The sequence below is a fragment of the Psilocybe cubensis genome, chromosome 7 (assembly GCF_017499595.1).
Source record: "Psilocybe cubensis strain MGC-MH-2018 chromosome 7, whole genome shotgun sequence".
Taxonomy (NCBI): domain Eukaryota; kingdom Fungi; phylum Basidiomycota; class Agaricomycetes; order Agaricales; family Agrocybaceae; genus Psilocybe; species Psilocybe cubensis.
The window spans coordinates 1925984-1946505 of record NC_063005.1 but is presented as its reverse complement, the minus strand read 5'-3'; the positions used below and the strand labels follow the sequence as shown (position 1 = coordinate 1946505).

The following is a 20522-nucleotide window of genomic DNA, read 5'->3' as shown; positions in this document are numbered from 1 at the left end:
CTTTTCTGACTTTTTTCGACCTGTGGCGAGGTAGGGTGTTGACAGGTGTGGGCGGATGATTAAGCTCTAAAGTAATTGAGATTGTCGTAAGTTTTGGTGCCTCAGACGACTGCCGATGTCAAAGCGCTGGTGGTGAAACTGCCAAAGGCTGAGAGATAAGAAGACGAATTTCCGTAAGTGTGTAGTGTGTTGAGTTGTTCCGCTGGGGACCTAATAGCAGCCAATACGATGTCCAGCCGATCATTTTTGCGCCCTGATCTGATATCTGGCCGAAACGGCTAACCGAAAATTTATAGGACTTTGCTCATGGTCAAGCCCTTGGATTCTTATGTAACTCCCTATGGGCTTCCTGAGGCCCTATGAATATAATATATCAGCCCCGTTTTCCCGCTTCTCACCTTGTCTCTTCTCACTTCTTTAGCTACTAGGTTACAGGTATGTTGTCTTTTGCAAGTGTGCTCAGCGAGGCGGAGTACTGATATCCCATGAAGGGGGCTACATAGATCATGTCGAGCATTGCCAAAGACGACTACGAGCAAGACAACAAGCTAGGCGCAGAGGGCGACCAGGACAGCGTAGAGCCGACGAGGGACACACCGCGGGCAGCCACAGTTCGCCCTGAGCTGGTGTACACGTCGCCGAAAGCGTTCGCGCGCAGCTTCGCGGCGCGCTGGCGGAGCGTGTGGACGCGGCCGTTCGTGCTGTCGCTCTTGGCTGGCCAGCTGGTGTCGCTCTGTATCACCTGCACGAATGTGACGACGACGGAGCTTGTCTCGCGCGGATGGACGCTCTCGACGACGCAGGGGATTTTCTTGTGAGTTTTTTTTTTGCTTTTCATTTTACGGGATACGGGGATTGTTTTTTTGATGCATTTGGGGTTAGGTATTTTTCTTTGTTTTGTGTGTATACTCCATACACAATATACCAATGTACGACGCTTTTTTGGACGCTTTACACGAGCTGACGGTTGTACCATACAGATGGATTCATGGGCTGGGCAAAAGTCGTCCTTCGCGATGGATGGAAATGTGAGCGTCTAATCAGCCCACCCACCCACAGCCCGATTATCTTATCTCCCACGTAGACTTCCTTCTAGCAGCATGCGATGTAGAAGGAAACTTTTTGGTAGTCAAGGCATACCAATACACCGATCTGCTCTCTTGCATGCTCCTCGATGCGTTAGTTGAAATTGTCCGACTGATCGAAGCTGTGCTATCTTTAACTCTGTTATATTATATTACAGCTGGGCCATCCCTGTTTGCCTTTTCGTCTCGTGGGTGTACATGCGGACTAAATACCACTGGACACAACTTTTGGTGAGGAAACTATGCATATGATGTGATGATACACTGCTTATTTTACTTTTCGCAGGGTGTTTTTATCTGCATCGGCGGACTCGGATTGCTCGTAGCGTCTGATGAGATAACGCAAAAGGGCTGGGAGGCCGTTAGCAGGGCGAAAGGAGACGGATTTATGATTGCGGGTGCGACGCTCTACGGCATCAGTAAGCAATAACCGTTGTGTGAGCTTTGTTTTTTGGAGTCGCTGAGCAGTGTACAGCCAATGCGTCGGAAGAGTTTTTGGTGCGCAAGCGACCTTTGTTCGAGGTCGTTGGGCAGTTGGGTATGTGGGGCTTTGTTATAAATGGCATCCAATCATCAGCACTTGAATGGAGGGGGATGAAGGAAGTGCCTTGGACTGGAGATATCAGTGAGCTCACTTGTTTCAATGGCCGGACTTTTGACGCTAATTTTTCCCAGTTGGACTGTTGATGGCGTTCACTGCTGGTGAATATTTGTATTTCTCCTTCAGACTGGAATTTGGCTGATGGATTGAATAGCGATGCTGATTCTTTATACCGTTGCGCCTATGCTTTACCGCATGGCGTCGTCTGCGTATTTCAATCTGAGTTTGTTGTCGAGTGACTTTTATGGTTTGCTGTTTGGTGAGCAACTTGTCGCTTTTGCTTGATTGCTTGTTAATAACCATTGAAATGCAAGGTCTCTTCCTATACGTGAGTGCTATGAGGTCTGGACCAAACTTGATATTTAAAGACGTTTACAGCACTACCGGCCATACTGGCTATACTTTATTTCGTTTGCAATCATCATCTGTGGGCTGATAACATACTTTTGGCACTCTACTCGTGAGTGATGTTCCCATTGATTGACTTGTGCATCGGCTGATCTCGGTGTAGCCGAGGAACAAGGAATACTGGACCCGAAAGCACCTTCGTATATTGACAGAAAGAGGATGGGATTCTCAAACGTCGACGCAGAACAAGGCATTAGGGAGAATTAAAAAGAAAGTCGGGGATTGGGTATGAGATTATGACCTTTACGAGTGTGAATGTAACGAGGGATAAATAAAGATAACTGTTAAACTAGACGGGGTGGATCACGGCGCTGTCGTTCCATTTCTTCTTCGATCTGCTTCTGTTGTTTCTCTCTCTGGGCACGGTGTTCGGCCAGTTTCTAAGAGAGTGTTGGGAGTTGTTGATGGAGAGAAAGATGGAGACGTACGGCTTTCAGGGATTCAGCGGTAGCCAGGACAGACTCGAGGGTAGCCTCGGTGAGCTCTGCCATCTAGAGATCATGTGAATAAGGTTGTGTACAGAGAGAGGTGGGTAGACGCACGGCATCTGTTGCTTGTCGGGAAATCTTTGCGAGATGCTCCTTCTCGAGTTCCCACTGGGCATCCTGTCTCTTCTCCCACTCGCCGATGGTGGAAGGGCTGTATGTGGTGTGCTGGACGGGTGCAGGTTGGGGGATGTTGTTGATTGCGCGGGGTATATCTGTGACGCTCTGGGGCCAGGAAGGCTGGGTTGTGTCGGTGTTTCCGATGGGGGACTGGATGGGCTGGCGGATGCAGGGGCCAAAGGAGCGGTTACTGCACTCCCTGCGCCTGACCCACCAGGTAGCAGAAGCTGCGCCAATGGCGAACCAGAGGAGGCGACTTGGCCCGCGACCCCAATAGCCCATTAAATATCTGTGGTGGAAATATCCTGGATACATAGAGAGCCGCGCTGCGCCATGGGGGTTATATAGACAGAGCAAGCTTGCGTGTGTGTTCGGCGATGGGATGAGTGCCGCCTGAACGCGAAGGCAGCTTATTAATCAACTGTGACAAGACATGTGACGGTGACAAATGAGGGGGAGGAAATGGCAGAGGACGAGTTGAGCTTGCCGCCTGCGTGGACCGATGAGCAAAGACAGGGAACAGGGCCGAGCCAACTCTCAGTGGTCCCCCTACCACAACTCTCAACTCAACACTCACATCGACATCCCTTCTTCTCCCAGCTTTCCCCTCTCCGCGCCCCCCACCGCCTCCCCCTCCATTCCTGACCGTCCGGCTCTTCCTACTCGTTCTTCCACCCTAGGGCCTCCAGATCTCAAAACAAACCCGAATTCTCTCCCAAAGCCCCGCAGCGAAGACCTCAATCACAACCATTTGTCGTCCTCACCGTCTCCATCTTCCCCGAGGCCGTCTCCACCCTTCCTCACCTCCCCATCAGCTACAAGTCGTCCAGGCACTCCCTCAAAGCCACCGTCCTCTTCAGGCCATTCAGACAACTCTTACAATCCACCCACCCACTCAGAATCTCACTCAGAGGCCTCTACCTCCAATTCAAATCCCTCAAGGCCCCCACCCAGCACCACTTCCACTTCCACAAGTCTATCCTCCACGTAAGTATCTCTCTTTTCCATCTCTTCTTCCTTCTCAATTCCTCCCAGCACATGTTCCGCCTGTGCAAAGCCAATCCAGGGTCCGTTTGTCCGCGCATTGGGCGCCGTCTTCCACTTGAATTGTTTCAGATGCATGGTATCTATCCTTCATCCACCATTCTTTCCTCTCTCTCATTGTTATCTCTATTAAGGACTGTGGTGAAGTCGTCGCTTCAAAGTTCTTTCCCATCGAGGGCCAGGGGGGCAGGCAAAGTCCGCTTTGCGAACGCGATTACTTTCGACGGCTTAATTTGATCTGTGCAAAGTGTGGTATGGCATTGAGAGGGAGTTATATCACGGCATGTAGTGCGTATCATCTCTTTCTCCCCCTCTAATCCAATTCCAACTCTTTTTCTTGTTCAGACAAAAAGTACCATGTCGAACATTTTACATGTTCACTCTGCTCCACTCTATTTGGCCCCCAGGATTCATATTACGAGCACGATGGAGACGTTTATTGTCATTTCCACTACTCTACTCGTTTTGCCACAAAGTGTGCAGGCTGCAACAGCGCCATCCTAAAGCAGTTCGTCGAGATCAACAGGAATATGAGGGACGAGTGTTGGCATCCAGAGTGTTACATGATCAACAAGGTCAGTCTTATGAATACATCATCTATTTGATATAAACCCCTTGTCTAGTTCTGGAATGTTAAAGTATCAACACGCCGTCCGACAAGTTCCATATCTGTCGATGGTGATCACAATGAACCTGCCTATGTCGAGGAAGAACAGCGAGAAACACCCTCTAGCTTAAAAGACAAGCAAGTTCGCATGGAACAACAGGTCTATCGTATTTGGACGTATGTCTTGTCTTCTTTCTTTTAATTATCGGTCAACTGACTTGACAGTCTCCCATTCAAGTGTTCTATCCGCTTTTGAAGAGTCTAGTGCTGCCTGTATCTCTGACATGCTCAGACAAGTCAGCAACGGCGCATACCTCGACGCCATCCGAATGGCAGAAAAGTTCATCCTTCATGTAGAAGTTCTATTTGGCACAATTGACGATCTCGAGTTCCACTTTGCCTCTCTAAACGTGAAAGGTTTGTTATTTTCCTTTTACCTTCTCTTTTTGGTTCCGTTAAACCCTTTTTTTTCTGTCAGGCATGTCACACGTTAGGGAAGCTCGTATGCTATGTCGGAAGACCGTCGAACTATTTACGTTACTATCTCACACTCAGGAAACCGGTGCTCGTAGAATGGGCATGACACAGGAACTGCTCGCTCTCGTGACTGGCTTGGCACATTATCTGAAAATCCTCATCCGGATTGCTCTGACAGGGGCCCTAAAGCTCGAGCGCGAACAAAGCGTAAGGGAGGCCATGGGCTCTTTCCTCGATAAACTCCATCTGTTGGCCGTCCAGGGTGGCAATCCAGCTGCAAAGCGAATGATCAAGGGTCAAAACGGAGAAATGATCGCAAGCAATCCGAATGCCAACTTTGGCACCCAAGGCGTCACATATGGATTTCGCAGTCTCGCTCCAGAGAACGCGGGTGAATCGCCCTTTTCACAGCGAGAAGGAGGCTCGAAATCGTCTTCAAATCCTCCCTCGGATCTGTGCGTTCGATGCAACTTGACTGTTGAAGAGGATTGCGTGCGGCTAGGCACATACCAGCGGTGGCATTCGCATTGTTTACAGTGTGCCCAATGCGGCAAGGTCGCAGCCGTGCCAGTATCAAAGGAGCAACCGTCCAAGAGTGGGGATGAGAAGGATGTTAGCAAAGATGGCTCAAGTCGTGACCAACCCCCAAAACTTTCAACTGCTCGACGACCACCAGCTAATGTGGGTGCGTTTGTGTATGATCCGGAATCGAGGAAGGATACGTCATCCTTTGGCGAAGTTCCAACCCTTATCCTTTGCACCGAACATGCCCATCCAGGTTGCAGGGGAGGCTTCCAAGCTGTACAGCGTCTGGAACAATACGCGTTCCTGCTCAACGTAGCCCTACGGCGGTTGTATCTCCTCCTCAAGAAACAAGGGGTTGTTCCTATGTCACCGAGTATGATTATTCCAATTTTGGGCTCTAGTATTGTTCTAACCTATTGCCTGCATAGTTTCCTCCTCGGGCGATCCGGGTTCCGAGCTGTATCGGAACTCAGGAGATATAATGCGCATGAAATCAGTGCATTTGGATCGCAAATTGTCCGCCACCGCTCGTCTGCCAAAACGCTCTACGATTGTGGAAAGCCCTGCGGGACGAACCGTGCACCCGTATGATCTGCCACAGCGGCAGCACGAGCCTGGAGCTCAAGGTACATTGCATCAAAACAACGTCAATGTGCATCAAAGTCAGCAGGGCCAACAGGGGCAATTTCAAGGCCACCAGCATCCTCACCATCAGTATTCTCCTCCCAGTCAGCACAACACGCCTCGTGCCAATATGGGCAAGCTGCCCGTCGAACCTCAGGGGCAAGGCCTACGGCCTTCGCTGACGCGAAACAACACAGAGGTCATGATCGTCGATGAAAGCGCACCGAATTCGCCTGCTGGAGGCGAAGAGTCGACGATACCAAAGCGCGATGAGGGACTCACACTTGCTGATATCCCTCAGCTCATGGAGGTTGCCCAGGCTCGAGAACAACAACGATCGCTTCCCCGGGAAAGCTCCACGCCATATATTGCCGAGCTGAGTGCTTTGGAATTGGCTATTGTCAAACACTGTGCCGTTCTCGCCTTGACGCGATCGCCGCTTAAAGATCAGTTTGACTTGGACGAGATATTGGAAATGGTGGAAACCAAGAAGAGCGGGTTCTGGAACAAGCTCTTCAAGGGCGATAAGAAGAACGTTAAGAAGAAAGGTCTGTCTTTTATCCTTTCACTTTCTTTCCTTGTGTGTGTGCAACGAGGCTGAACTGTTCTTCTTCTTATAAGGTGTATTTGGCATTCCCCTCGAACTTCTAGTGGAAAGAGAAGGATCGGATTCTCTCCTGGGAGCAACGCGGGCAACATTACGAGTGCCAAGTTTCATTGACGATGTCATTTCGGCAATGCGACAAATGGGTGCGTCAAACGTTATCTTCGTTTTGGGGTCACTTCATTGATTCTTTTCTGTGCACACAGATATGTCTGTGGAGGGTATCTTTCGCAAGAGTGGAAACATCCGTAGATTACGAGATCTGACAGACGCCATTGACCGGGATCCTTCGTCCGTGGACTTGTCCCAAGATAACCCAGTACAAGTCGCAGCACTGCTTAAAAAGTTTTTGAGAGAGTTGCCTGATCCACTGATGACTTTCAAATTGCACCGGCTATTCGTATCATCACAATGTGCGTTACTTTTTTAATTTTCCCAACTCTGCCGTTCAATTGACAGAGTTACCTCAGCTCTTCCATCGGAAGAGGACAGGAATCGATATCTCCACATGATCTCACTACTTTTGCCTAAGAGCCATCGAGATACTATGGAGGTCCTATTTGTGTTCTTGAAATGGGTTGCATCATTTGCCCATATGGATGCAGAGACTGGAAGCAAGATGGACTTGGGGAATCTTGCGACTGTCATCTGCCCTAGCATCCTTTATGCCCGGGGCCGAGATGCACTGCGAGATGAAACATTCAGTGGCCTACGTGTTGTCACTTCGCTTCTGGAACACCAAGATGAATACTTCACGGTGCCAGAGGAGTTTTTACCTATCCTCAACGACCAAGAATACTTTGCCAACTCGCTGGACCTTCCCAGTAAGGAATTCCTGAAAAAGGTAGACACGTATATGCGGTTGAAGGGTTCCAATGGACGGCCTATGCCTGGAACACCCTATTTGAATCAGCCTAATGGTGCACAACCTCGATATCCCCCGATAAATTCACCTGTGTCCGAGCGACCGCCACAGGGAATGACTTTTGGAACGCCGTCGAATTCAGAACGGAATGTACAGCGGGCACAGCAGCAACAACAACAAGGGAATGAACAGTATGGCCCGCCATCGACTTCTCCCTCCACCCCTCAGGGCGTGCAAAATCAAGGTATGGTACAAAATATCCCTCGGAATCCGCAGATGGATGACTGGCCACCACCACCTGTTTCCCGTGCAAACATTTCCAGTAGTCCCTCTAGGCCATCATCAGTTGTAGCTCCCCAGTCCAGATTACCACCCGCCGACCAGAGTCAGTCGCAAACTCAACTCTACAGTCCTGCTATGAATGGCTATCCATCTTCAGCATCTACTCGACAGCGCTCGTGATGCATTCGCCCCTTGTTCTCGCTGCATCACTTCATTCATGTTTATATCCAATCTCACACAGTATTCCCTAACACCCGTCTGGTGCTTTCAGATACCTTGTTGACTTTCTAACTTTTTTTTTGTTTGTTTGTTTGAATCATTAAATGTACTTTACCATCACTTGCCCACATACTTTCTTTTCAGTATATATAGTATGACATGGACGAACATTTTCGATACTTAACATTATACCCTGGCATGATGCCCCACCCACCCAGCCATTAGACCAAAAAATCAATGGCCAAAATTACATTGTATCATTATCCAGACAATCAATCTCAAAAATAGAAATAATTCCTATACTAAGACATACTTCCCACGGGTTGGTAACGGGCCCAATTAATTATTAATCCGCTTGAACTTGGAAGAGTCCATTGCTGATCAAGCTTTCTGCCTTACACTCACCATCGACAAATGGTTGCAGTCCCAGATCCAAAGTCAATACCATCGAACGCTCCTGAACACTGTCCGGTGTGTCTCCTTTTTTCCTTTTGCTAATGCAACAGTGATTGAGCTTGAATTTCTAGGGCACGGAGTCGGAGCAAGCGGGCAAATCAGACGCCTGTGCAGGGTGTGATAATAAAGAAATATGCGCGTCGGGCGCAACTAAACTTCCAGACCCATCGCTCCCATTTATCAAGGAGCGCATGGCGTCCGTGAAGAGAAAGATCCTCGTTCTATCAGGCAAGGGAGGAGTTGGCAAGTCCACTTTCACTGCACAACTAGGCTGGGCTTTTGCCGCCGATGAGGATACCCAGGTGCGTACGTTATAACCATTGACGTATAACAACCAATCGCTGAATTTCTATGTTTTAGACTGGAATCATGGATGTGGATATATGTGGTCCTTCAATACCAACAATATTTGGCATCGCGAACGAACAAGTACATTCCTCATCTTCCGGCTGGTCTCCCGTTTACGTGCAGGATAACATGGCTGTGATGTCCGTGGGCTTTATGCTACCAACCTCGCGCGATGCTGTAATGTGGAGAGGTCCCAAAAAGAACGGCCTGATATCCCAGTTCCTGAAGGACGTAGACTGGGGCGACCTGGACTATCTCCTCATCGACACCCCGCCCGGAACGTCCGATGAACACTTGAGCATCGTCCAGTACCTAAAAGAAAGCGGGATTGACGGAGCAGTCCTTATCACGACCCCTCAAGAAGTGGCTTTACAAGATGTCCGGCGTGAGATTGATTTCTGCAGAAAAGTCGGAATCCGCATCCTCGGATTAGTGGAGAACATGTCTGGATTTGTGTGTCCGAAATGTAAAAATGAATCCCAGATCTTCAAGCCCAGTACAGGTGGTGGCAAAAATCTTGCCAAAGAGACCAATATCGAATTCCTTGGAGCGGTTCCCTTAGACCCACGGATAGGAATGAGCGCCGACTATGGTGTTAGCTTTTTAGACGAATATCCCGACAGTCCAGCTACAACGGCTTATTTGGACATAATAGACAGTATGTCGCCTTTCTTCTCTACTTTCGGCTATATTAACCAGTTATCTAGAAATCAAGAATATTTTGGGAGATTGATTGTATACCAATTTTGTTTGCTTTGCTCCCATTATGCATTGGAGTATCTTTGCGCAGCCAGAAGCTTTTTGAGGGGAAAGTTGGCTGAAATTGTATGCTCACACCTTCCTCCCATCGCTGATTCTCTTTACGAGGTACAGTTTGCATCGGAAGCAACCACACATTCTTCTTGGTTGATTTGAATCATTGCGGCATTTGAGCCAGATTTCGTGGAATACTTGAAGCGGCGTTGGTTTTGGATTTTTGTTGCATCTGCGGCAAGTCTTCCTCAGTCAATTTAGGCCGGAAGCACTAGTGAGCCTACTGGCGTTGTACCATCCACAGTTATATAGTGTATTAAATAAAAGTGTGTACTATAATGCTAATGTATGTATCAGCATTGATTCAACAAGTGTCCGCCAGTCATACATAAGATCAAGGGTCACTAAATAACTACAGGACAATCATAAATATGTACATTTTAACCAACTTGGAAACGACTGGTTGGCTTGATTGTCGAGCCCTTCCCAATTTTGTCTTCATCGTCAGAAACTATGCCAAAGTCTTTAGGTACCTCAGACGGAGGTGCATCTGCTTCAGTATTCACTTCCGTGATAAATTTCCCAATAGGCGCAATCCCCGCCAGACCGCCTGCCAGGCCTTCTGCACTTTCATGGATTGAAACTGTCGACAGAGTGCGCAAAAGTTTGCGCGTGACTTCTCCGCCTGTTGTGGAACCCGTCCTAGAGCGGGCGGGAACAACATATCCTTGACTTGGGAAAGCAATGCTTCCTTGACCTGCCTTGTCTGTGCCTGCAGCTTCGATAAAAGTCGGTACATACGAACCCGGCAATGGTGAATTGTAGGTTGAGCCTTGACGAGAAGGCTGCATAATGCTTGATCTTCGTGCATAGGTTACAACAGGATCCGTAGGGGTTGTAGCAGAGCGTCGATAGCTTTCTGGACTAACAGATGGCCGAATATCAGCTAAAACGTCTTCGGCTTCCTCGGGCTTCTCAGTTACAGGCTCGTCGGTGGCAGCTGAGAAAGACGATGAATCTTCGGCTGGAATATGCGATTCAACATGTCGAGGTGATTGGGTGAAGACCTCTTCCTCAAAGTTGACAGAGGTTGAAGGTGTTGGGTTAGGCGGATGAGGAACGGAAGGCGGTGAGGCAGGGAGGGCAGACAATGCAGATAAATCTATATCAAGCCCTCGAACCTCTCGTCGATAATCTTCTATTTCTTTCCAAAGCGCCTCCCGATATTCCTCCATTGTTTCGAGGTTCTCTATCTCCCGCCATTTCTCGAACTTGACAGGACAATCGGGTTCATCGGCAGGGTCATGATACGCAGACAACCAGGGATGTTCCAGAGCACCGGGGACAGTTATGCGGCTGCTGGGATCAAAACACAACATTTTCCCGAGAACTTCAAGAGCTTATATGACAACTATCAACACCAAACCAAAGGGTAACTAAAACGGAATCTACCTTGAGGATCACCTTTGGGTATCACTTTGCGGAAGGGTACTACTTTCTTTATGGGCAACGATCGGACATATGCCTGAGCCTAACCACGTTTTAGTATGGTGTGATGAAAGCTGCATTATCCTTTACCTTTGGGCTACCGATTCTGCGAATTACATGAGAATCAGGTGTTCCTTTAACACCGTCAGTATAATTAACACATATAGATACAAAACCATACCCAAGACAGCGAAAATTTTGTTGAGCTGGTCGACTGGGAGGGAACAAGAAATCAGCCGAAAGAAGAGATTACGTGTAACGTGCTTTTTTCCTGACCATAACTGCGGGAAACTGTCAAAAAGGATATCAATCATATGTATCACAACGCACTCTTTCCCTTTGAACAAGGGTGCTCCGATCAATAGCTCCGCGAGAATGCAACCAATCGACCAGACGTCGACTGGGAATAGTAAGAGTTGTGTCAGAGTTTGAAGACTTGGTCACTTACTTGCTGTGTCATACCGTCTACATAACGCCATTAGACCAGATTAAACCTGCTGAATGAAGAAGAACCAAATCTCATACCTGTATGCCAGCATGATTTCAGGTGCTCTGTACCACCGCGTGGCAACATATTCTGTGAGATGTGATGCGTTCTCATCTGGTGATGCATCATAGCCCCTACTTAATCCAAAGTCGCATATCTTGAGTTCGCAATCGGCATTTACAAGAAGATTTCCCGGTTTAAGATCTCTATGTATCACTCCCGCAGAGTGAATATATTTCATACCTGAACTTCGAATAAATTGTCATAGTCAACCTAAACGTATGGCTGAACACACCTCGAAGAATCTGGTATGTAAAATATTGAACATGTTCGTTTGTAAGAACCTGCCCTGATCTGATAATCTGGTGAAGGTCAGCTAGATAATGGTTTAGTTTAAACCGAAGCAGTCTCAATATATGACACAATGTCGTCACCTTCCATGGGCTGTAAGAAAAGGTTGGTCATGATGTAGTTGACTTTATACGTCGGGCCATACCTCCATGAATATGTAGCTAAATACACTGTGAGAGATGCTCTAGTACTGGCACAGATGGGCTAGATACGTACATTTCTGAAAAGTCTGGAGAGATGGCATCCAGGTCTATCAGCCCTGTTATATTTCCATGATGTGAGAAATGTCGCAAGAGTGTGATTTCTCTTAACGCCCGCTTGGCAAATTGAATCTTCTCAAAGACGCGAGTTACAAGCTTTATAGCAACTGTTTCTCCCGAAATTTCATCAGCTGCGGAACTGTAGCACAAGTAAGGCATCAGGGCATAACGCAGAAGGTGAAAAACACGAACATTACAACCCCATAAGCCCCGGATCCGAGCTCTCGAACCAACTTCCAGCGGCGTTCCAAATGAAAGACTTTCTGGAACGATGAGACAATGGAATGATAGCCCCTTCGTCATACCAAGTTAAGATATAGAGAATAGCAACGCAATTCATAGGCGGCAATTAATACACACCTCCTTCTCAAGCTTTCCTCAGAGAATGGATTAGAGGGCCGTCTGACCCTGGATCTCCCTCGATCGACATTCCAGGATCCTGGAGAAGGCGCTACGGGTGAGGAAGATATGTCTTCATCTTCTTTCGAACCGTCACCATGGGGTCGTCTACGTCGAGAGTGACGAGGCGATCTCCGGGGAGACTTTGCTGGACGAGACATGCGTTAGATAAGACGAAGATGGACGGAACGAGAACGACTGCGCGGGTAATTGATGACTTGGGCCCCCGACAGATTTGTTTCCGCAGGTGGTCGTGTCTTTCAAGCCAAAAACAAGTTGTTATGTTCAAGTCGCCGGAAACGTGTCGTGTTGGAATACTTGAATGTTGTTATTAAAGGCACATACAAGTTTGCCAGGCATAGATTGCGTCAGGATTTCCGACTGATTGGCTGTGTAATGTGTAGATAAGCTGTTTGTTTGTTTTCATTTTACTTCCTCGAACCGGTATCAAAAAGCGGATCCAGTCAGAATTACAGATTTTAATTGACTACTAGCGGTATTATACTACAAATTCATTAGATTGAGTGATGCCTAGTAATGCATATCCATGAATTCAAAAAATAAAGATGTTAACAACCAATGCCTGTACTCATGACTCAGCAGCTGATATTTCCGGTGGCTGGGGAGTTGGAGGCAAAGGTGTGCTTTCATCTGGTTCACCAAAAATATCAAGGAATCCTGCTCCCCGAGCTTTATTGGGTGCCTTCTTTGTGACATAATCTCTCAAGCCGGATTTTAGGCTAGGCTGCTTGTCCACGAGTTCCCGAAGTTGGTCTTTGGGAAGCTGCAATAGAGCACCAAAGCTAGCGGGGGCAATGACTTTGGCGCAATGAATAAATCCTTCCCATAATGGAGGATTTGTCCAAATTTTTTTGGTAATGAGGCGGGAGAAAAGGGTTGTTGAGACAAATCCAACCAAAGATTTATATGTCGTGACAGCTTGGATGACCTGAAGTTTCTTTAAGCATGTGCTCACACATCTAAACATTCAGAGAGCAACTTACCGTTCTCATGAAAAGAACGGGGAGCACTGGCTCATCCATGATCTGCTGCATGACGACAGCAAGAACCTCTGAACGGAATACATCCGTCATCGAAAAGCATATCCCAATCGCTATGCAAGTCTTAAGAACATATGGATGCAAAATTACTAAAGGATTCCTACCTTCTATTGCGCTTTTTCTCTTTAACCCATGTTCCTTTTCCGATTCGTGCAGAAGCACCATTAATTCCGCAGGCGTTAGCAGTTCGCTTTGTCTCACTCGAGGAAGATTCGACGACACGCTACCAAATGATTGAGGAGGAGTTGTCACAATCGAACTGAACACAGAGCGAACAAGATTTTTTGGTTCCTGCTGGCCGTTAAGACTAGAAACGATGCGTGGCAGATAACGCATGATGTCCGCCTACAGACATACAATTAACAAACACCAATGCGTGAGATAACCAAACGCTGTACCTTATCCATTTCGGCGATAATGGGAATAAGGAACCTGACATCAAGATCACGTTCGTTGATGAGAGCCTTTACCAAAGCGACAAGTTGTGAGCTAGGTCGCCCATGTTCTGTAAAGATGGTCATAATGCGAAGAGCCAGTGATTCTGCCCCTACGGGGAATTGTCGCATCAACGTCAGAAGTTTGCCGTGGTTCGAGCCTAATGATCGAATAAGAGCAGTAATCAAATCCTGAATAGCTTCTTGCACTGTCTGGTCCATGTTGACATATGCTTCAAATATTCTTTAAAATGTTATGAATAAGAAAAGGATCAAGAAAAGTAGAATAATTACGCACCTGTCCAAAAATTCTGGCACTTTAACGCAAAGCGCGAAAAGGAGTTCGACATGTTGAAGGACTTGTGATTTTTGCGCAGGAAGTTCTATACGCTCGGGTAAATACGGGGTATGCACAAGATCCTCTAGTGACGATTGGCCATCCTGGCCTTCTTCTAGTGGTTCATTCGAGCTAAAAACGTCGTTGTCAAAGTTGTCTTTGACACTTTGGTCGGAGTTCTTCATAATGACGTCATTTTGGGGTTGCGACGGGTTTTCAGATCTCAACTGAAGTTTGCGCAACATTTGCAAAGCAAATTCTCGGACCATTCCTTCCATAGGAGGGAAATTTGGAACCCAAAGTTTGACTGTATTGATAGCTGCACCTCGGATTCGTTTTTCTGAGGGTAACAGTTAGACAGAATGGGAAAAAAGGGAAAAGAACCCACCTGGGTGAGTCGTCAACTCAAGTAAAACGTTCAGTGCTTCCATGCGTAGAGATGGTCTTTGATTGACCAACCCTCGTAACGTTGTAAATCCAACCTGCATCCTATCAGGGCTGGCAAAAATATGAGCAGAGAAATATTTTACAGATAGAAGTAAATTACCTTGAACTGTCTGTACATAGATCACGAAGTAGATCAAGAACATCATTGGGTACCAGTGGAAGATCTAACAAGAATCGAGCGAAGGTTTTGTCCTTTCCGTCCAACATTGTTTGATATGAAACGACAATTTGATTTAGCCATGTGTCGTAATTAGGCCGCTAACGGACACTGTGAGATAGCGTCAGGGTTATAAAGTCCAAAGGCTTACCCAGCTTCGATTTTTCATCGAACGAATTTGATCGTTATACCATTCTTCGTTCATCCATGTTGTCGCCAATCGTACACTACGACAAGTAAATGAAAGGTTAGCCATGGGAAAAGATTAACCATATTTCAACCTTACCGAGCAGGGAAATCGGTCATGATGTAATCGCAAAGCGTCTGGCGAAGTTGATCCTGTCGTACATAGAAATCATTCTCGACGAGACTGGAACTAGTATCACCCATAGCCGTGTCCCCGTCGAGATCTGAAGGTGGTTCAGCCACTCGAGTTATCATTCGCACCAAGAGAAGCATCCACATCTCGGATGGGGAATTCCCTCCAGCTTGAATCGACTCAGGTGATAGCCCATCGCCAATTTCGTTAAGTTCTTCGGCTCCATCCCACACTCGAGATATTGAAGCATTAACAAGCTTCGTACGATCGCTATTTGTGAGTTCTCGAGGTGGTGGTAGCTTAAAGTCGACAAGCTGGAAATCTGTGACAGTGGGGGCAATTCCCGTGTCCACAAAATCGTTTCCAATTTCTGGTGCACCTGAAAGCTGATAGATGGGTCAGGTAAATACCAAGCGTCAAAGTTTTACCGCTTACTGCTTCATTCAACTTCTCAGGCTCATATTCAAGCTCCTCCTCGTCGATGTCCATCTTCAGGGGATCAACAGGTTCATCCTTTATTACAGGCTCAGATGGTTCAACCAGAGGTGTTTGACTCTTTTCAACGGATACCCCACTCTTGCGAGCAGATGGGACAGCACCTTCATGTCCAACAATCGGTTTAGATGGAGCAGAGGCGTTGGGTTCTGAAACAGAGTATTTATCTGATGCGATGGAGTGAGTAGATGTCACAGTAAGTCCTCGACTCTGCCTGTAGGCATCGACCATCGCGATCAACTGTGGCTCTGTAAAGGCTTCCAGGTTCGCGACAATAAGATTAGTAATGAGGGGGGCCGGAAGGGATGTGAAGTCGAAAGCGGCAAGGAGTGCGGCGGATGAGGAATTGGCAGCTTCGCTTTCAAGTTTGATACGCTTGTTTTCTAACGGTTCATTTACGTTAGAGGACGGTCGCTTACGGCTCTCTGCTGCAAGAGCTCTACGTTTTTTTTCTTCAGCGGCAGCCTTTTCCATACGTATAGTCTGTTGGCTGATTGCTTCATTGATCTGTGGGACAAATGGGGCGCTATTTGGCAAACTAATTGCGATATCAACCGTGTTACTTCAATCGGACGAGCAACATATGACATACCGGGATATATGAGTCAAGAGTATTCGAACAGCCTTCTCAACACTTCGCACACTAGACGCTGAAAGCCCAACCAAAGCTGCGGGGGTCCAAGATCGTAAAGTGGTAACAACCAGCGGTAGGGTAGCAGGACGTTGCTTAATAAGATTCGCCCATGAGTTCAACAATGCAGAAAGGAGGTCGACATCGCTAATAGTATACGTTAGAGTAGATCATTAATGGAATGATAGCCAAACTCACTGGCTGCTAAACAACAGTGTAGCCAAGGTTTCGAGTAATTTCTGGCCCTCTGCTTCAAGTTTGCCAACTATGATAAAGGGATGGTCGACAGGGCAAAAAGATATGTTTGGGTCATTTTTGTTTTGAAGCTTGAATTGAAATTAGCAAGGGTATGAAAGAAATGCATTCGGAGAAGACGCACTCTGGGATCTGATATACCACGCACTTGCACCAAGATAACCCTTTGTACAAACTTTATAGCCGAAAGTTTAACACCAGCATTAACATTGGGATTGAAGGCGAAGTCGATAATGCGCGACTTGCAAGATGAGAGGATGTTCCATGGCGCAGGGTTGGTTCGGTTGGTGCATCTTCAAAGAGCTATTACAACAAATACCGTCGTCGAGTTTGATACACTGCTTACAGGTGACGGAAAACGAGTGGGTACACGGACGCTAGACATTGTATGGTGACTTTAAGAATGGCGGGCTGAGGGTCATCCAGAAGCTGGGCAAGAGTATCCAACGCCTTTACGGCCACTGAAAACAAGTTCATAAATAACGATCGTCTGACAGAACTTATTTCGATTTTAAGACTAACTTTGGGTTCTCTGATCCAATGAAAGGGAAGAGCGACATATCGCGAAGTGTAAGAGGTCGAGAATCCATCTCTTAAGAAGAGAATCTCCGGAATTCACGACGACATTAATGAGTGTTTGAACAAGTATGGGAATGGGAGCTGGATTGGCTTCAAGAGATTCACGCAAGGTAGCAAGCAGATTCGCCTGTTCCTGTGAGTTGGCAGGTGCAGAAAGTGCAGCCTGGAGAGTCTGGAGTGGGTCATTGGACGTACTGGCCATCTGGGATCTCTGTAATACCCTACAGTACCGCCGTCAAACGAAAGAGTCTGCACAGACAGAAGCTATAGGTGTACATTATGTAATCAACGCTCGTTTATAGGCACCGCGCTTCGCGACTTGCAACTTGATTTCCACATTCACAACCTCGTTTTGCCTCCTCCAACATTCTGGTTTCTTACTAACGAGAAAATACGTCAGGCTCCCATGTCAAGCTGTTTCCTGGATTCAATAATTCAAAGCCCTTTTCAAAAGGCTCTGTCCAACAAAGTCATTTACAGGCAGTTCAGTTTACCTGAAAATAAAATGATTGAGAGATACGACAATGACAATCTATGCAAAATTTCCTTTCTTCAGATAATATCAAGCTCGCTTTACTAGCTCATCCTAATAGCGTTCGCACAGATTAATGTGATATAATTGGTGAGTAAAAATCAGTGATAATTGTCATGTACAGCAAAATGGATGAACCCTTCGGATGCATGATGGTTGTATACTTCAGTTCCTCTGGAAAATAATGAAGAATAGGGATTTGGATTTAATTGACGTCGAATGCAAGGCGAATGCTCCAAGTTTTAATGGGGATGTCCAATCCCCGGTTAGTGTGACATCGAGTGACAGGCGAGGTCACACCTGTGACCAGGCAATTTCTTGAGACATCGAGTTTGTGCTTTGCACAAATCAAGGTTGCTCCATTTTTTATGTTAATAGAGGCAGAACGTAGTTTATCTCTAAACCTATGGTATTAATTAGTTGTAAAAATTTGTCAACGTGTTTTAAATGCTTGATCAAGGTGTTTTGCCTGCCAAATTTAGACCTCAAAGATGTTTATGCATTATCTCCTCAGGAAATATACATATAGGTATGATCTGTAGAGTTTTTTTCATTAGAATTGAATTTGGAATCGATCTATCAGAGCCGGATTTTGAAATTCTTCCTGGTTTCTGAGATATACGTGTAATATAGGCACTTTAGCATACTTAGAAGCACAATATAAAAAATCTGCTCTGATAGAGTTGTAGCATATGAAAATTAGATTACTTTATGTCTGCAAATCCACTTGCAGATTTGAGGCTGTAATGAGTTGATAGCCAAATACTGGTTATGGATTGATATAACTACCATTATATATACCATATATGTTATGGATTACATTAAATATTACTGAACTAAATTTCCCTTTAAAACAGCATTCCAGCGCAGTTAAATTTATGAGATTTGGTGAAGAATTGACCATTTTACACCTGTAACAATTTTTGGCCTTTGGATGGCTTGGAGCGGGAGCCACGCTCAGCCGCGTCTATTTTTGGGTGTGTCATTCAGGCATCGACCATGTTTAGATGAGAGAGCATATCTACATGAATTCTGCACCGATTTTCATGATTTAAGATGATAAATGCTCGGTTTTTTAAAGCCAATATGTCTATTCTCATCTCAAATTCCATACCATATTTCTCAGATCTGCAGCTTGTAAGTTCTCCTTTGTGATCATCACGTGATTTTTGGTAAATGGCTTATTCCATGTACTATTTGCATTAACGCCCTACTTTTAAGACTGAAATGTGTGTTATATGTGTGTTAGACTTCATTAGTGCTGAATTATAAGAAGGTAATCATCTGAAATGAAGAAATATAGGCATGTATCAGGTTTTGTGACAAAACCTTGCGTGACGCGTGATTATGCCTGCCTGTCACGCTATCAGGGATTGTGCAACCCCAGTTTTAAAGGTGCCCCCTCCTGTACATCATGTGATGATACAAATTAAGCGCTTCCGGGTAATCGAACCACGCTTAGACCTCACCCATTACAATCGCGCATCATGTCCAAAGTTCACTGGCATCAGTCCGCGGACTGCTCTCGCTTCTGCTGCTCATTTCTATCAAACATAATAGGCGGAGACTATTATGTATTGTTCATAATCAGCTGTCAATGTTTCGCGAATCGCGGAATTCCCGATCTGTTAGCTACCAGCTCACTTTGTTGGCGTTTCGAAGGACAGGGAATCGAGCTAAAATTTACCTTGATTGCTCAATGACTCGGTCATTTTGGCCTGCCTTGGTTTCGGCCTTGAAGCCGTCGCTTTGTGTATGACTTAAAATGCGATGGACCACTTGGATGTCGAACAATAGAACGGTGCTTTTGCTCTTGGATAATCCTTTGCTTGGAAGAAAATAGGTCTCTTTTTTTCCCTGCGCTGTTATGGACCTGGCTGGCAAAGTTTCTGGTTCCTTCTAATATGACTTGGCTTGCCACTGTCCCTTTAATCTGCCATCCCTTTTCGTATACCAAAAAAGCGAGCTGCGTGATTTTCGATATATTTAACACCGAGCCTACGGCTGAGCTCTGGATCCCCTAATAGCCTTGCCATCAGTTACTTCCTGGACCCTTCTTGTTGGCCCACCCGCCCACTATCTCCGCCTGATATTGTTGTCTTGCGCAGCCTTGGTATCTTTTACTTTGATGTATTTGTAACACGATGCCTCTGTTTCTGCCGCTGTGTCTGCGCACCCTGCCCTACTATCAAAGGCTGAGTGGCTAACCGTCAGTATATCTGGGACAAAAGACGGTAGCCATTAGTGTCGCATAAAAATTTGTACTTATTTTAACGTTCTCGAAGAGGGAGTGCTTTTTTGGGCTTGGGCATCTCGGGAAATTTTCTAGAGCAGAACCCCACGCCACTGTTTCAATATACGAAAAACCAGGATGTCAACGAAGAAAATATCATGAGTACACGCAAGGCCCTGTGATAAACGTCATCATAATACTTACCACCGCGGATATCTGTGCCCAGCTACCTCGGTTTCGGAAATTGAAGTCTTCCTATCCATCACTCAAGTAAACCCTGGATGAAGGTCGGAACGTCCATGTGGAGAGATAAAGGTACGAATTCGTACGCCTCAGCTATTCGTGAGCTAATTGAAACTTAGTCACTGGTGCAACACTCGCAGCATGGGCGAACAATGATTTTCCCTGTGAAGTAGATGGTATTAGTTTTCGCACTATTTTGTCAATCGTTTGTCGACCTTCCATCTAATATCAGATCTGTTGAATGTCTCTACCTCAGAATGGCACGTTTCTTTTTACCATTGTCGGTCTTGACGAGCGCCAGCCGTACTCCG

General features: G+C 46.3%; 5 protein-coding genes across 5 annotated transcripts; 3 read left to right on the top strand and 2 right to left on the bottom strand.

The window, feature by feature from the left end:
* Positions 1-506: 506 nt before the first annotated feature.
* Positions 507-2301, top strand: JR316_0008165 (putative solute carrier family 35 member; the record flags this gene model as incomplete). Its single annotated transcript, XM_047893880.1, has 8 exons — positions 507-814; positions 1244-1316; positions 1372-1504; positions 1561-1710; positions 1761-1787; positions 1841-1940; positions 2055-2146; positions 2198-2301. The coding sequence occupies 8 exons, from the start codon at positions 507-509 to the stop codon at positions 2299-2301; spliced, it is 987 nt and encodes a 328-aa protein (XP_047747195.1).
* A 77-nt stretch (positions 2302-2378) lies between these two features.
* Positions 2379-2981, bottom strand: JR316_0008164 (uncharacterized protein; the record flags this gene model as incomplete). The annotated part of the gene is made up of 3 exons (XM_047893879.1): positions 2379-2474; positions 2523-2585; positions 2637-2981. 3 exons carry the CDS (start codon positions 2979-2981, stop codon positions 2379-2381), a joined length of 504 nt encoding a protein of 167 aa, XP_047747194.1.
* Positions 2982-3201: 220 nt separating this feature from the next.
* On the top strand, positions 3202-7907 carry JR316_0008163 (Rho-type GTPase-activating protein 1; the record flags this gene model as incomplete). The annotated part of the gene is made up of 11 exons (XM_047893878.1): positions 3202-3686; positions 3735-3822; positions 3878-4031; positions 4089-4318; positions 4367-4527; positions 4589-4767; positions 4829-5725; positions 5781-6524; positions 6598-6726; positions 6787-6993; positions 7051-7907. 11 exons carry the CDS (start codon positions 3202-3204, stop codon positions 7905-7907), a joined length of 4131 nt encoding a protein of 1376 aa, XP_047747193.1.
* A 453-nt stretch (positions 7908-8360) lies between these two features.
* On the top strand, positions 8361-9483 carry JR316_0008162 (cytosolic Fe-S cluster assembly factor nbp35; the record flags this gene model as incomplete). Its single annotated transcript, XM_047893877.1, has 4 exons — positions 8361-8417; positions 8474-8704; positions 8763-9408; positions 9458-9483. 4 exons carry the CDS (start codon positions 8361-8363, stop codon positions 9481-9483), a joined length of 960 nt encoding a protein of 319 aa, XP_047747192.1.
* A 3594-nt stretch (positions 9484-13077) lies between these two features.
* Positions 13078-17405, bottom strand: JR316_0008161 (Symplekin; the record flags this gene model as incomplete). Its single annotated transcript, XM_047893876.1, has 15 exons — positions 13078-13437; positions 13493-13602; positions 13654-13894; positions 13948-14227; positions 14282-14660; positions 14709-14818; positions 14868-15025; positions 15076-15151; positions 15211-15629; positions 15679-16276; positions 16331-16516; positions 16568-16695; positions 16749-16917; positions 16971-17085; positions 17147-17405. The coding sequence occupies 15 exons, from the start codon at positions 17403-17405 to the stop codon at positions 13078-13080; spliced, it is 3588 nt and encodes a 1195-aa protein (XP_047747191.1).
* Between the last annotated feature and the right edge of the window lie 3117 nt (positions 17406-20522).